The following is a 17,030-nucleotide window of genomic DNA, read 5'->3' as shown; positions in this document are numbered from 1 at the left end:
AACCTGTCATGTAGGTGTTTGATACATGTCCTGTGTTGCTGCTGCTGCTTGCTGTGGCAGCGTGTGCCTGAGCTTTAAATATCCTGCAGTTCCCGATATCTTGTTTCTCCAGCAGGCTCTCCATTTCATTTTTCTCCTCTCTCTAGTGTAAAATTTGGCCTAGCTTAAGCTTCTTTCCCTGGCTGAGAAGGTTATTTCCTTCCCTCCTCTCCTCCCCACCCCCTCATCCATCCTCTCCTCCTCTTGCAAATGCTCTCCGACCCTGATTTGGGGTTTCTCTCCCTGCAGTTAGCTGTGGGCTCTGTGGATGCTTTGCTGTGACGGAGGGCCGAGGACTGACCGAGTCGTGGGGAGGATTTGTATGTAGGAAGAGAGGAGATGGCTGTGCAGCGTGCTCCCGAATCTGCTCTGAGCTTGCTGATGGTAAGTGCTCGCTGAAATCCATTTGGGAAGAGGGGGGTGGGCGAGGGGAGCTTCACCGCAAGGATTCAGGGCACCAAATCCATAGGAGGATTTTGCGTGAGCCGCCGCTTGGCTTTTACAGGTCCCGGGGAACTTTGCAAAGGGCTCTTCTGGTGCTTGCAAGGAGACATTCTTCCCACGACGGGCTTTAATGCATCTGGGCCAATGTTCAAAGCAGGATTTTGAAGTCACCTTTCCAGCAGTGCTGATGCTTGCATTCAGGGTTTTTTATTTTATTCATTATATCAGTGTCTTGAATTCTCATGTCCTCCTGCTTTCTCCTGCTTTTGCCCTTGCTGATTGTGAGACAACTTAAATGATGAGAGGGAGAGCTTGATTTCTCTGTCAGTTGAGAGGCATGTTGTTAGCTACGATCAGGTACTCAGATGTTTTATCATTTGGGGAATGGTCCTATAATGCAGTGAATCGCCATTTGACTAGCTGCAGAGTGTGTCAGACCTGCTACTGACTGGAGACCGCAGGGTAATGACTAGCATTTATCTGAGCTATTTGCTACAACATGTTGAGCCACTGACCTACTTCTCAAAGTTCTGCATATTTATAATATTGTAAAGAAGATTATTTAGCAAAACACGTGGCTGAGTCCAGAAACATGCCAATGTCCTGCTGCAATTAAAATAAACCCTTTCAGTGGGGTATTAGAGAGTTGTCTAGCTTTACTGATTTTCCCCCCCCCCTCCTGCTCTTGTTGCCATTTTCTATGCAGCAGCATCAAGGATGGTTTTAGTGTAAGATCTTTGCTGGATGGTTTTCTGCCTAAATGTCACAGTAATATTTCTGCTGGAGAGTTGTTATAAGCAAAGAGCATATGTGTGTGTGCACGTGTGTGTGTGTATGTGAATGCATAGATATATATGCATTATATATACATTTATATAATTATTGTTACTGATTTCTCTTCTGATTGTTTTAGGAAACAGTCCCTAGCACTTGGAGACATGATGAGTTTAGTAAAGAGAATGCTGCAAGATAATAGCCCTGTAGTGCCTAAGGTTCTTATCAAAGGTCAAGTTGAGGAAAGCAAACTTTATGTCCATTACTCAAAATGCTAAACATGCTATTAAGCCTCTCCATGGTTTGTTTTATACTTGCTAGTGACTGACTTGCTGTGTAAGCTCATTTTATTTCCTCTTGCTTATGTCCGGCCTTCCTGGCTTTTTAAATGGCCTCTTTCTATTTCCCTTTCAAAGATAAATTGATGGGTGCCTGTCACACCTGTGTCATTATTTGGGCCGTATATGCTTTTAGTTTCACTACCCCCTTAATTCTCAAGTTAAACCTCTCCATCCCCCACCTCTGCACTCCTTGAACAGACCTTGTCAAACTCTGGTACAGTGCCAAGCTGTCCACAAATTGTCTCTCTTAAAATGTGACTTTCTGCGGCTACATGGCCTTGCCCCAGTTGTCATTTTGAGGTGGGTCTGGTGTTTCTACAGCTCTGGCCCATAACCTGGACCCCTCAGGTCTCCTCACACTGGGCACAGCCCTGGGCAGGGCTGTTGTGGTCTCCTAGCTTTGGGTGGATGGGCTGGGTTGGGGGTCCACAGCCAAAGGAGTACCTGCCTTTGACCCTGTGGATGGTTGGGGTGGTGGGGATGTATTTCTCGGTTGCAAGAGCACTCATGTAACTCTTTGGGCTATGCTCCGGGATGGTCTGGTACTAGAGGCTGGTTATGGGTGCAGAAAAGATGATTTGGTATGTAAAATGCTCCGCTTGTTGCCAACTGCTTCTTTTGCCTTAGTTTTTTCTTGGGTCTGAAGCAGTTCAGTTAACTATAGAAACCTCATCCTTTCCCTTCTGCTCTGCCTTGGCTTTGATTGCATGCTTAAGCAGGCTCCCCTTAAATCAATAATAAATTCTTATATAATTCATCCCACAATGAGCACCCATAATGGCATCTCTTCTAAAACTGCCACCCTCCAGAGATTAAAGGATTAGATGTCTTTGGGAAGTCCACAAAAGTAGCTTTTAATACTTTGATGGGCTTTCTCCATTGAGAGTTTTCTTTTAGCACTGAGGGGTATTTCAGTACTGCATTTCCCCTGCAATAGAATGCAGAATGTGCATCCAACCATCCACTTTTTATGAGACCTAATCAGCAACAGCATTTGGCGGTGCTGCATCATACTCAGTCTGAAAATATCTCCTTCTGAATAGTGTACCTCAAAGCATTTTGTGTTTCAGGTAAAGAAACTAAGGTGCAAAGCCATTGATTGACTTCCCTGGAATTTGATGCACTGAATTGAGTGACACAAATTAGGAGTTTGTTCATCCCAAACTCTCTTCCGTTCCATTAAGAAAGATGGACGTCTCCAGGCTATGGGGTTTCCTTCCTATGGAAGGACCATCTATAGGACATAGGTATCTAGGATCAGTACACCCCAGCAGAGAGAGCTGCACACGGGACTGTGTGGCATTTCTGGGTGCCAGCCATGATGACATCTCATGATGACATACCTGTGCCTGGTAAATGCTAGTCCAGGACATGGACTTGACAGGGCCTAAAGCAGCTCCCAGACAGTAAGTCTGCGGGGAGTTGCACATTGCTTGTGCGGCCATTAGCACAGCAGAGAAACTCATTAAACCTGCAGCCTTAGGTGGACAGGTCCTACTTCAGTGAAAAAATATTGACCATACAATGAAATAACCTAAATTGAATCTGGTTTTATTTTGATAATTTTCTAGCCAGTTTAAGACTCATGTGGGGGTTTTTCCCTGGTTTTAGTGATTATTTTTTTTCAATTTTTTTTTCTCCCAGGCCAGGGAAAAGGCTCAATGAAGGAGAATTTTGGTCTTAAACATGTATTTTCCTAACATAAAGATACTGTTTTCATAGAAAGACTGCAATTTGCAAATATAACTGCAACTTGTCCATTCTGGTAAATGACTTGTATTCCAAATGACTGGATTGTGTGTGGTCCGTAGGACCCCTGCCTCTACCTTGCTCCAGAGATCACAGCAGATGAAGGACGTTGCGTGCATGGAGGAAATTGGGCTGAACTGTCCCCAAAGTGGCTCTGCCGGTAGCATTATCAAATCATTAAAACAGAGCTTCCTCAGCTTCTGTGTACCAAGAGGAGGGAGCATCTAAGCATGAAATAGCAAATACCATGTCTTGTTAGGAATGATAACACCTGCTGTGTTAAGATCATTAATGCTGATGGGAGTAAGCGCAATACCAGTAGGATTTTATGTCTATCTTATTAGTATATTGTAAAATTTTAAAGCGGCAGACATATTGATCGTACAGATTTTAACAGCACAATAAGTTATGATACCTAGTGTCTCCTGAGACAGCATTACTGCATCTCATGAAAATACATCTTAGGGACTTGACCTTCAAACTACTGTAGGTCATAACACTAACTCTAATTAATCTGCGTTAAATGACAATGGAGGTTCAGATAAACAAGGTATACAGCTCACTGTGCACCAATTAATCTAAAATGATCTTAAAATGGTAGGGAAGAGGAACATGGTTTTCTGTTTCCAGAAAAGCTAGCTCCTCTCACCCCCTTCATCAAATTGAATTTTTTTCCATGTTTATAATCCAGCTTTGCTCTCTCTGGTCTGTATATATAAAAGCTTTCATTGAAGAAATAAAAATGTACCATTTAGAAAACAAGTACACTTGTAAATTAATGGTAACTGCTTGTGTTTGGAGGAGCATCTTTCATTTCAGGGGACTGTGTGATGCTTTCACACTGTAAAATTCATTATTTTGTGTCTGAGTTGCTGGAATAGAGGTACATGTGAGATATCCTAGGTGACCCTCACTACATGGGACTCAGTTACCTCTATAGTTCAAGGGGAAAAAGGTTGCCAACAGGGAATTTGGAGCATTAACTCAGGCTGTGGTGTTCACAATGCCCGGTATGAAGAGTGAGAAATTGGCTGGCCAGCCCACCATCAGGGCTGCTGGCCTCGGTGTTTCCTTGTTCTACTGTGTTGAAGGCATTGCAATGGAAGTCTAAGGCAGACACCTGCAACAGGAATACATGTGAAAACTGCTCTGTTTCTAAGCCTTAGCTTAAATAATTGGCATCTGAGTGTCATTGTCCATGGAAAATCCCAGTTTACTGCTGCGCTTCCAGTCCTCCTTTTAAAGAGGGAATCATCCTTCCATTCCTCAAGCAAAGCTACACTGGAGTCCTCAAAATAATGTGAATCTCCTTGATCTGATCATTCTTCTGAAACACTAAACTCTGTAGGATCGTCCTTAAAACACACTCAGAGGTTTAACTGTATCCTTACTAAATGCTGTGAGGGCCATGCCCTGCTTGGTTGGCTTCTGAGGTGACAACTTGACAATGTTCTGAATATTTCATAAATTATTTCACAGGTTTGACTGCTAATTTTTTTATGGTTGACGTCTCCCCTTGTGAAGGCAAATTTGGTAACTAACTAAAAAAGTTATAGAGCTTCTAAGCCCTATTTAGACTTAGGACTGACCCACACACACCATAAAGCTATGTTCTGTCACAGAACCACAGAATCACAGAATGGTAGGGGTTAGAAAGGACCTCTGGATATCATCTAGTCCAGCCCCCCTGCTACAGCAGGATCACCTAGAGCAGGTTGCACAGGATGGCATCCAGGTGGGTTTTGAATATCTCCAGAGAAGGAGACTGCACAGCCTCTCTGGGCAGCCTGTCCCAGTGCTCGGTCACCCTCAAAGTGAAGAATCACTTCCTCATATTGAGATGGAACTTGTGGTGTTCCAGTTTGTGCCCATTGCCCCTTGTCCTGTCACTGGGCACCACTGAAAAGAGTCTGGCCCCTTCCTCTAGACATCCACCCTTAAGATATTTATAAGCATTGCTCAGATCCCCTCTCAGTCTTCTCTTCTCCAGGCTAAACAGACCCAGCTCTCTCAGCCTTTCCTCATACGAGAGATGCTTCAGTCCCCTCATCATGTTTGTAGCTCTTTGTCCCACTCAAACCTCCAGACAGATTGCAGCAGCACAGCTCGGCTTGCAGGATCATATTAAAGCCTTTGGGAGCAGCAAGGTTACAGTAAAAGGATGAGGTCATTTTCTGCCTCTCTCATCTCAGGCTTAAATTATCTCTGTGTTGACAGTATGCAAAAGCCCTTGACATTCAAACCTCCTTGTTGCGACCTCATCTACACATCATGTTGACCTGGAAGGCAAGCTATGCTTGGCATGCTCCTGCGAAAACAAACCCCACCCGTTTCTTGCCATTGCATGGCATAGGTGTTGATGCAGCTCCCATCTGATGTTGAAGCAGTGTGACGTGTCGGCAGTGTGTGACCCATGCACGGGTCTGGGTGTAAGCAGCATTGCTTGGGAATGAATAACGCCTTCCCCCAGGAATCGGCTGCACTGCTGACATCTGGCCCTCTTCAGCTTCGTGCCCAAAATGAGGTCTGTGGGGATATTTGAACAGTGAGGAGAGGTGATTATGCAGCCCTCCCCGTGCTTGTTTTGCAGATATTTCCACCATGCAGGTGTGTGGGCTTCATCCGCAGCCTTTCCAGAAGGTCTGGGTGGGAGATGATAATGCGCCGCGGCACCCGGAGGTCGCTGGGGAGGAGCTGTGCCGGCAGGAATCTCCCTTCCTCCCCAGCTCTTTCCTTGTCCAGCCAGGCAGTAATTTGCTAATGGGCTTCACGAGCAGCAAACAGATGAGCTGTGCTGGTTGCTGTCTTGGAGGATGGGATGAGAGTAGCAAATTCCTGCTCGGTGCTTTGTGGCTGCTTGCTACCATGGACTGAGAATTTAGCCATTTCTTGTTGGTAGGTTCCCCTGTAGCACTGAATTCTATCTGAACTTTACTATATGCCTCCATAAACTTACAGTAAGACTTCAAACACGGTGATTTAATTCAGCTGAATGAGATTAAACACTCCCTGGGATTGCTCTTGGCTTCCCTGTGGTGGATGTCACCTTTTACCCATCTGAGCTGCAGGACTACAAAATCGTTATCCCTTCGATTCTGCTCTAGTGCATGCCATCAATTTTCTTTTCCTTGTCCCTCTGCATGAATGTGCTGTAGAAGAAGCAGACCATAATGTTTGCACATCTGAATTCTCTCATTTATTACTAGGCTTTAAAACAGGAGTAAGAGGGATTACTGGTTTATTATCTTTTTTTTATTATTATTATGAATATGGCTTGTGCCTTTTATTCCAGCTGCGCATTCTGAATGACTGATAAAATTATCTCATCAGAGATGTGGCCATTGATTTATTTTTTTTTTATGATGCTATAGAGCATCGCTATTTGTAGAAGAGAATTAGTGGGCACTTGAGTAAATGATCATTATGATTAATTGGAGTCTTTCTACGATTAGATGTAAAGTAACATATTAATAGATTGAAAAGATCACTAAATATGACAACTCCTTTTGACAACATATAAGAGAATAATGTCAATTTGACTTTTTTAAAATAAAGGGTTTTTTAAAATAAATGTTAAAAATGCTGTAATTGCCACAATTAAAATGCAAGGCTATGAATAGCTACTGATATGTAGGAAGGACTTGTAACATTGAGCAATTGCAATTTTTCAATTCTTTGCCTTCTGGTTACGAATGTCGTACTTCCATAATTATTGTGCTCATAACTTCTCAGTGTGGTAAAGACCCATCCCTCTGGCAGGCTGATGTGGTTAGCACATCAGGGCTCAGAGACATACAAAACTCCCGTGTGGATCCCTCCCTATGTAAATCCCATGAAAATGCAGATTTTTGTGATTTGGCACCTATAGCTGTTGTGCTCAGGTGGCTGGTCCTGCAGGCACTCCTTGTCTCTGCCAGCACCAGCAACAGCCACTTTGTTTCATGTGTCTCACAAAAACAGAAGCCACCACCTGGATGTGGGGTTAGTCAGAGGGACTGGACCAAATTTTGGGCTCTCCCCAGCCGTTACACTGTCCCTGGCTCTCCACAGCCACTGTAAATGGTGCCTGGGAACGGGTGTTTCCACCCCTACCATCGCTGGCAAACCTTGCGTAAACATCTCCCCTGCACCCTCCAGGCAGATGCATACATTTTGGCCCTACATGTCTTAATTCTCTCTGCTTTTAAAAATTAACAAGCACAGATACTTGCAGAAGTGAGTTGAAATCAGTCATTTCTCAAACCGGTTTTAACAACACCAAGTATCAAACTAACCTGAACCCATCATCACCTTCAAGTGATATGAATTTTCTTGTTTCAATGAATTCTTGGGTTGGCCTGAAGCTGAAACTCTCACATGACGTGAAGCGAGGCTCCTGCTTGCTTTTTTGAAGGGTCATATCGTATTAGGTAGTCCTACTGAGAGCCCTGTTAGCACAAGTGGCATGTCCAAAGCCTTGCTGGAAGGCAGTGGGATACCAGATCTTTCTCGAGAAGCCTCCCAGATGTGAAGGGACCCACAGAAGTGTCCATCTCTTTGTATTTCATGGAAACAAAAGCCAGAAACCTATTTAGAGGAATGGATGTATACACACAATCTCTTATCAGCTTTTTACATCCTTCATGGGATTAAAGCTGGTAATCCCCAAATTAAAGGCAGCACCTCCTACTGCTAGGTGTAGTGCCTGCCCTTAGCCTTTGAGGTCTCCAAAAAGCTGGTGGAATATCCACAACTGGTATTGAGACAGGAATAAAGAGACTTGAGCCCAGGGTACTTTGTTTTCAGGGCATGTTGCAAAAGTCTTGCTGAAATAATAAAACATAATGAATGGAAGTAAACCAAGAGAGTGTAAAGATGTGTGCAAAAATAATTTACCTGATATTCTTTGTAAATCAGTTACAGAGATATTAGGGCACCGCACAATTTGGTGAAAACAGAATATCCCTTCCCCTTCCTGGCTGTACCCCCAACACACTGCCCATGTCTTGCCAATAAAGGATTGCTCTCTGCAGTGCGTCCTCCACTGCCCTCCCTTCTCTTGATCCATTTATAGCCACCAGAGAGATGAAAATTATTTTTTAGGGAGGTTTTGCTAGTGCAGAGGCAGAATTTACACAGAGCCTTGCTCCACAATATTTTTCAATCTGTGGGCAGGCTGTAATAATCATCATATTGCAAGACACTCAGCTTTGGCTCCCCATAATTTGTGTGAAGTTAATGGAGGAGTGTTGTAGAACATGTGTTTGGCTTAATATATGTTAGAGGGTTTTTTTAGGATAATATATTAAAGTAAAATCTGGGACAGCTTCACAGTAAATAAGATTGAAATGTTTTTCATTTTTGAATAATATGAGGCTAATTGAGCTGTAGTGGCCAAAGAACATTGTATTTCCTGGTAATTAATTGCTGGCTGCGGTAGTTGACTGCATAAAACTACACCTTGGGCTATTAACCCCAGGTCATTAGTACTCAAGGAAATGTCTAGTGAAGGTCATTATTACTGCTGTTATATAAGCTATCGTAACAGAAAAAATGTTGGCATGAGCTTTTCAAAAACCCATTCTCCCTGTTCTGGTCTCATTTCAGAGATCTGGGAGCAAAGTCTGTTCTCAATCATTCTGCATTTACACTGATTTTCAGGGAACCAGAGTTTGCCCACTTTCTTAAAAACAGAGACCAATGAATTGAACTGTTTGCAAGAATGATCATCTAGCTTTACATGCCCAAAATGTTGGCCTTCCCAAAGGACTGGCAGAGGTTGCGTTCGTACTGGAAATTCCAGGGGGCTGGACAACAACTGAGCAAAAACCCAACTGATCCCTCATGTTGACTTCTTGAGCAGCAAGGCACGGACACTGGGTAGGTGGCTGTGGGGCAAACAGGGTGGTTGTTGCTACGTGTTGGACCAGTGGTGTTTGTGTCCCGATATGTCAGGCTTGGACTGAGTTTCCAGGATTTTGATGATGGACCAAAAGCAGTCTTCTCATGAAAACCAGCCTTTATTCTAGTTATCCTACTGTTTCCAGAGGGGCTTCTAACTTCCAGATCAAGCAGGAGCTATAGGGAGATTTGCTGTTGTGCTGTTCCCCAAACTGCTCTGTAGGTCAGGGTGCCCAGAGCAGCAGGGTGATACTTCTACTGAAAACTGAAATTCCAAAATGATGGTTCTAAGAAGGATCCACCCCTGGCACACTGGTGTGGTTGAGAATTCCTTAATTTCTAGTTAAAGGCAAAGAAAGTGCTAATGAAACGAAAAGAATAATGAAAGCTTTTTTTTTTTTTTGTCACTTTCCTTTAACAAGATATTAATAATAATAGCACTTATTTACTATATTAAATACAGCTTTATGTTGAATGCTGCTTTCTCTAATCATGTGTTTAAAATAGGGTGAATATTTCTCGTGAACAAAAGTCCTTGAATCAGTATTCTGAGACTGCTGGCCTTAATGAGATTGCGAGGAAGCACTTCAGCTCTAAATAGATGAAATTACAGACAGCAGAAGATACAGTGATGGCACAAGAAAAATGATGGGGAGGTTTTGTAACTTGCTAAAGTTCCTAGCAGTGGTTTTTTTCCTTTTGAAATTTTGTTTTGGAGTCAGGAGTTAAAAATTCAGTATGAAGAGACCTGCATTTCCTGCTTGACCTATATAGAAATTCATTTTGTCACCATCCTTACTGCAGTACATAAGCAAAGGCTTATTTGTTCAGAGTCCTCTACTTATGATGGATTGCTCCTCCTGAATTCTCTTCCTCCCCTGTGTCTAATATTAGATGTAGTCTCTGCTGTCCAATGACTTGGAAGAGGGAAAAAACTAAACATGCTGCTTACATTGGTTCCAGCAGAAACGTTTTTGTATCATGGGAATATTTTGACCCATTCTTTCATCAAAGTTTTACTACTAGAATTCTTTGGACAGGTAGTGGTTAGGTCATTTTAGGGCATTTCTCATATTTCGATGCGCCATTTAAATTTGAAGAGCTATATAATGTGATATTTCCCTGAAAGCTTTGATTCACTAGTAGAAATTAAACCTTAGCTGCAAAGTCCGGAGATGCCTGGCATCTTGGACATGAATCCTGTTTCAAATGTTTCGGTTTGGTTTGTCTCTGTTTAGTGTTTTACCTGAGATACCACTTCGAAATACAGGTTTCAGTCATTAACTTTCTACATTTCTGCCAAGAAAATGCATCTGGGCTCACACTGCAAATAGAATGTGTCTGTTGTGGCTAGCCCCCAATATATTTGGGGAGGAGAGGAGGAAATGAGTGCTATCCCCTTGCATGATGAAATGTAAACTGATGTCAGAGACTTACTGGACATTTTAAGACTGCAGGACCATGTGGACAAATGAAAAACCCAGCAGTTTTGTACATAATGGGAGTAAAGAACAAATCCTATTTGAAATCTGCATTATTGTCCGTGTATAATAAAGCAGAGGTGCCTTTATTGCCAAAGCCTATGCAAACAGAATAATATATAGTCATCTCTGAGTAAGACAGCAGTCAGTTTTAATTTTTAATAATCTTTAATTAAGTAAGCATTCACAACACTTCTGGTATTTGTGCATTAATACAACTGTCTCTGGGTAGCCAGAGTCATTCTTTCATACATAGGCTGGTGCCAATTGATTTTTCCGTGGTCAGTAGCTGTAGTTGAGTCTGTTTAAATGCCATAAAACTTCCCCCACTGCAGAAAACCATTCCTGTCTGAGGGAGAAGGATTTGATCTCTCTTCTCTGACGACCAAGCTGAGAGGAGAGTGTAAATCCATATTATTCTACTTATCTCCATGACATTTCCAATTTCTACAGATGCAATCAAAAAAATTAGGCTCATTGATCTTCAAACTCTTTGACAATTTCACACTTTGAGCTGAGTGGTATGACCCATACGGTCGCCCTACTGCTTTTAATCGATAAAAGTTTTTACCTAGATCAAGATAGCAAGTTTGCTGCGTATGAGTTATGAAACTTGGAGATTATTATTGGTTTACTGGTAGGACATTTATTTTCAAAAAGAAACAAACTCTTAGATGAGTCATTGCACACGTATCCTGCCTTGATATTTTTAGGTGCTAAAGCCACTATTTCAATGAGGCTGGGGTGGGGAAAATTGTCCATAATGTTTCAGATGTACAATTAAAGTGCCATCTGCCTCTGTGATGCAGCAGATGTATAATTGATATTCACTGCTGATTTGCCACTTGATTTTCTGCAGACATTGAATGCTGTAATTGTTTATACAGTATGATCCTAAATACCCATGTGAGAATTTTCCTCTTCACGTGTTCCCTACCAGAAGTATCACTGCCATCCCTGATACTCAGAAGGTGGATTCATTAAAAGATAATTTACAGTTAGCTAGGTCAAAATCTTACAGGAATCCAGTGAGTAAGTAAGAAGCAAGTTTTCAAAAGGGAGTGGCTTATTCCTGTAGAATCATGGTTTAATATAGGAGAGCTTGTCGGGAAAACTTAAAATTCTGATCCCAAATCTGGTTACCTTTGTGCACTGATTTAAGTGTAGGATGTAGCTAGGATTAAAGAAAAAGAGTTGGATTTACCTTTCCCTCCCTTTTCACAGAGATGGGAACCTGCTTCAGGGGAAAAATTTTGTGTAGAGTAAACCCAAAAGGTCAACCGTAACATCAAAGGAACTCTTTTCTCCAGGGCAAAGATTATTTAAATAAAAAACAGAGCTAGAAACCACAACAGTGAATTCTAAACAGATGGGAAAACAGAGATGTGCTACCTTTTTTTTTTTTTCCCCCCACTGTCATTACTTTTGGGAAATGCAATCACTAAAATCTCGCTCAATCAGCAGGTGTTAATTTTACTCTACAACTGGCTTCTGAGATTCTCCTTCTGAGAATACTCGAGGCCTGAATCTGCTCATGCTGAAAGGAAAGGAAATGTGACCAGTAACTTCAAATGGCAGAAGGTTAGTGGCTCTATTTTATATTGCTGCCCTTCTTTTTGACAGCAGTGGCTTTTTTGTGCATTAGTTAAACTCACTACGGAGTAGCAATGATTGCCCAGGCCTTTGCATTCGGCTTCAAAGCAAACAAAAATTGGTGGTATAGAATCTGAATCTGGCTTCATGGCAAGAGACATTTTGAGTAACAATTTCTTAAGCCAGTGCCTGGCTTGCAGGAAAAGTCAGCTCTCCGGGTGCCCAGAGAAAACAAGGTCCATTTTGTTGCAACTCGTTCCGTTTTCGCAAGCCATTGCCTGTATGTGGCACCCAGCGTAATCCAAAAGGATCTCCTGTGTCTTCCCAAGGCTGAACACTTGCTCAGAAAGTGTTTCATCAGGAGAGATGAAAACATATGAAGGAAAGAAATTTCAGACTGTTGCTTGTGTGTTCTTTTGGGTATTTTATTTTATTTTATTTTATTTTTCTTATTTCTGGTATCTTTCTCTCATTTGTGTAACAAGCTTTTGGATATGCTTCTTGCATAAAGATTCCTCTTCGGGTTTGGTTTATACTTACTGAGAAGATGACCCGCAGAGGGGAAGGTTGCAGTCTCACAGCACGGGTAACGCAGTGCTCAGGCTGAGCCCGGAGTGTGTTGGGAAACACACAAGAAATTAGGAGGCTGCCTGATAGAGAGGGATGTGCAGAGGGGACTGAACTGTGATTAAAGGGAGCTGGAAACTTGCACAGATATGGAGGCAGCGTAAAGCTGGGATCCCAGATCTTGTGAGGAGCAGGCTGAGCATCTCCCTGTGATGTACATCTGCTAACTCAGCACCATCGTTGTCCTGCTGCTACCCCCTTGGCCGAAACGTGGCTTGTTCTCTTAATTGTACTACACTACAGATAAACCAATCAGCCATAGAGAAAATGGTTTTGAATATTAGTCACTGCCTGGCTGAAGTGTTCAGTTCCTATTAACACGATGCATCAACAAAATCAGTCTTCTATCACTGTTTAACGCACATGCTTAAAAATGAAACTCCAAATACAAATTAAAATTTTATTCAAATAAAAAGGGTCAAAATTAATCATTGGATACTTATCAGCCTTGCAGTTCCTAAAAATGACTTGAGGCTGTGGAACCACTTTCCTTCCAGTAGCACGGAGGACTAAGAGAGCATGACAGTGGAGGGAAGAGGCTGCGGTACCCGTTTGGGAGTGGGAATGCGGGGGGGGAGTCGGGTCTCAGCTCCTGCAGTGCCTTTGAATTTTATAAAAAAGGTGCTAGGAAAAGTGAAGAACTCCTCCAGGGGGTAGGGACATGGACCACAGGACTCCTGTGACCTGGCTGAGTGCTTCCCGAACCAGGAGACTTAGGGACAAGTTCAGCAGATAGATTTGCCTTCTGGATCCTTCCTTTCCTTGTGGTCCGGCTCTGGCAGGAGAGGGGAATGTGCTCTGGGACACTTAGATATGGAACTCTCCTGAGAGCTCATGTCCCCCCAGGCTTGGTACAGCTGGTGATGGAGATTTCCTACTTCAGGGGAAGAATCTCTCCATGGGAAACTATGCAAAGTGTTTGGGTGTGCTTGGCTGGTTAGTGACACCCACTAACCATTCAAATGGCAGCTGCCTAGTAGCAGCTCTGGTGACACCTCATTCCTCTGAAGACATCACCTGCAGGTGACAATATACGTTGATCAGAAGCCTTTGAAGTTGTTTTGGCTCTCTGCAGCACTGCTCGGTTTATTTTGTGTGTTAACAACCTGCAGCTTGTGATAACCATCAGATCTCCAAAAATATGTCAGCGATGCTAGGGGACTAGTCCCTTGTTCCTCCAGGCAGTGGGCTCCTTGTGGGAAGAAACGAGTTTTGTCTCCTCTATGTCTCTTCCACTACAGCTTTACTAGAGTCAATTCTGGTTCTGCCAGTCTAAATAATAAGGCAGCTTCCCCTCAGAGAAGTATTCAAAGCTTCACATAAAGTGTCTTAATTTTCATCATGTGGTGCTGTACGTGGCAGCTATGAGCTGCAGCATTTACAAAGGCACCACAGTGCGAGAAACAGCAGCGAGGGCTTCCAGAGCAGAACATCTGGTGGGGGAGTCTGCCGTGATTAGAAAAAGTGTTATGTTATTGCCAGAATCAAATTATCTGGAGGTGTTCCTGCTGGTAAGCAGCAAATACGAGCTGTACTGAGCCCTAAATTGGTGAGTACAGGAGAGGTAGTATTAGATTTTTAAATCCCTCTTTGAGTTAAGTTGGGTTTTGTCAATATTCTCATCTAAAACCTGATGTGAAGTGTCTCAAGATAGAGGCCGCTGCTGAAACAAATTTTATTTTTGTTTCTACACATTAATATTATGTTCCCCAGTTTTGGGGAATGTTTCCCATCCGAGGTTTCCCTTAGGAGTGTGAAGGGCTTTGCTGGGAAGCAGAAATTGATGGCTGTCTTGTCCTAGGAGGTCTCCGTCTTTCTTCAAGATAATCTCTTCTAGCTGTGGGGAAAGAAGCCTTCACAGGACAGAATTTGAGATAATTGTAGCTGAAAATTAAGCTTGTAGGGAATGTGGAATGGCATCCTGTGGCAAATTATCTTTGCCATCCAAGGGATCAGGCCAGTGCAAGGGGTATCTGCATCCCAGCTGAGATGCAGTAGCTCAGTGTGTGGATGGTCCGCTTCTGCTCATTGTACTCTTCCTTGACAGTCTGAGTGAATTGATTTCCCTTTCTTTGCAGCAGATAAAATTTAACTCCTAGGTGTCAGCTGAGGAACAGTAACCTCAGCTGCTTCAACTAACGGTTAAGGTGGTGTTATCATTCCCTGTTGGACTATTCATGCAACCATTTAAGGAAACAGAAATGTCATGTTTTGAAGGTATGCCTAAGTTTTTAGCACAGGATGGGGCACCACTGGCAGTGGTAGATAGATTTGCTTTCTTTTTCCGTTATAAAGCAGAGTCAGCCTCCTGCTAGGAATTCCCTGCTATCTCCCTTCCCACATCCAGATAATCAGCTGGGATCATCTAAAACTTATTCCCTTGCTCACAGTCATACCTCTATATGCTACCACACTGCTCCTGTGTTTGCATTAGTATGGCACCTAGATTCTCGTTGGAGGCAGGAGCTTTATTGTAACAGAAACTTTGCAAACATAGTGAAAAAATTTAATATTTTCTTTTCATCCTCGAGTTCAAATCTTTTAGATCATTGTAAATTAGACATTTTTCTCCCTTGGCTGTTAAGCATGACTGCATCCTTTGCAGGTTTTCCTCTGGCAAAATTTATAGTAAGATTTAAATATGAAGTGAATGGTCCCCTTTAAAGTTACATATGCTAAAGGAATGTGACTTATGAATCCTGTTAGCAGTAATGGCTGCATGAGAATATCAAACACTTAGTCAAATCAAGATTTTGCAGTGATGCATCTTGCACTAAAAGGGTTGCTATAAATTTTGTACTGTGCCAAACATTTTTATGTACCTCAAGTATGTGGGCTGTGTTTGATGCTTATAGAAGTTGAATCTGTTTTGCTTTTGTTGATGACTACTGGAGGAACATGTGCATATGTTTGTGTAGCTGAACAGAATTAAAACTCATCTGGATTGCAGTGTCAACACCAGAGAATGCTGCTGCCTGCAGTAAAAACAGAAGGTAATTTTAAACTGCAAATAAACCATCCACCTTGTGCTGGGAAGACCAGTGTTATTTTCATAATTTCTAGTGGCCATCACAGGTGGCATCTTCTGGATAGATCAGATTCGGTGGAGAGTAGCAATTTACTTTAAAATTGCCTGTATGAAATATTCATATAAAAATTTGCTTCATGCAGTGAATATTTGAACAATTAAGAGTCTGTTCACTGTCACTTTCTGGCCTTGGTCTAAGCTAAGGGGCTGGTTTGAGGATGGTGGTCTTTGTAGCCTGCCAGCCGACTGGCACCTATGGGATCATACTGGAACAGATGGAAGACCAGCAAGCCTAGAGGACAAAGTGGCAGCTGAGAAGTCCCCTGCATCCAGACACCGAGGAGTTTCCAGCGTTTCGGTGTAGCTTACATGCTGGACTGCACAAGTCCGAGCTCTATCAGGAAGCCTGGCTCTTCTCTGCTGTCCTGCTCCATGATGGCAAGGGACATTTATGGGGACCAAAGAACCACCAATGCCTGAGAAATGGCCAGGAAAGGTGACTCTGTGTGCTTGAAGTGATCTGAATAGCAGGGCTCAAACCTGGTCTTGGGTCTAAATATCGCAGCAAATATATTCAGAGCCTCTTGCATGAAGATGGGGTGTCACAGCTTCCCAAGTCCCTCTTGAGCAGGGGACATGATACGCCTGTGGCCAGGGGCAGGCTCATCTTCAGAACATGCATTTCGTCACATTTTCTTGTTTTTAAGTAACATGGGCAATTTTAAATAGAAAAAAACCCATCCAAAAACCCCACCAAAAACACGTTTTGGGGTACCTTGGGGGTAGAATTTTCCTGCACCAGCAAAATTCAGCCTGTGCAAATTGCTGGAGCTCTTGATTCTTTTGTGAGTTTATTCTCTTTGAAGAAATATCTTTGTCTTAATGTCATACTAATTGCTTGAGCACAGCAGGGATTTTGGGGCTTCTGCAAGGTGTGGGAGCATCAGAGTGATCTCAGGGGCTCAGCCTGTCCCTCAGCACCTTTCCGAGCTGGGGCACAAGCGTGCGCTGAAGTAGTCTGGTGGCAGGTTGTTTCGGATGTTGTCTCAAACTGCCTCTCTAACAATGAGGCCA

General features: G+C 42.8%; 1 protein-coding gene across 1 annotated transcript in view; it reads left to right on the top strand.

The window, feature by feature from the left end:
• Window positions 1–363: 363 nt before the first annotated feature.
• Window positions 364–17,030, top strand: part of FRMD4A (FERM domain containing 4A) — a 383,039-nt gene continuing 366,372 nt past the window's right edge. Inside the window, exon 1 of the mRNA XM_075767470.1 lies at window positions 364–423. Coding sequence (XP_075623585.1) covers window positions 379–423 — 45 coding nt within the window. The 5' untranslated portion in view covers window positions 364–378. The remainder of the gene's footprint in view (window positions 424–17,030) is intronic.

The sequence above is a fragment of the Balearica regulorum genome, chromosome 1 (genome assembly GCF_011004875.1).
Source record: "Balearica regulorum gibbericeps isolate bBalReg1 chromosome 1, bBalReg1.pri, whole genome shotgun sequence".
In the NCBI taxonomy this organism is placed as follows: Eukaryota; Metazoa; Chordata; class Aves; order Gruiformes; family Gruidae; genus Balearica; species Balearica regulorum.
This window is presented reverse-complemented; position numbering and strand designations above follow the sequence as displayed.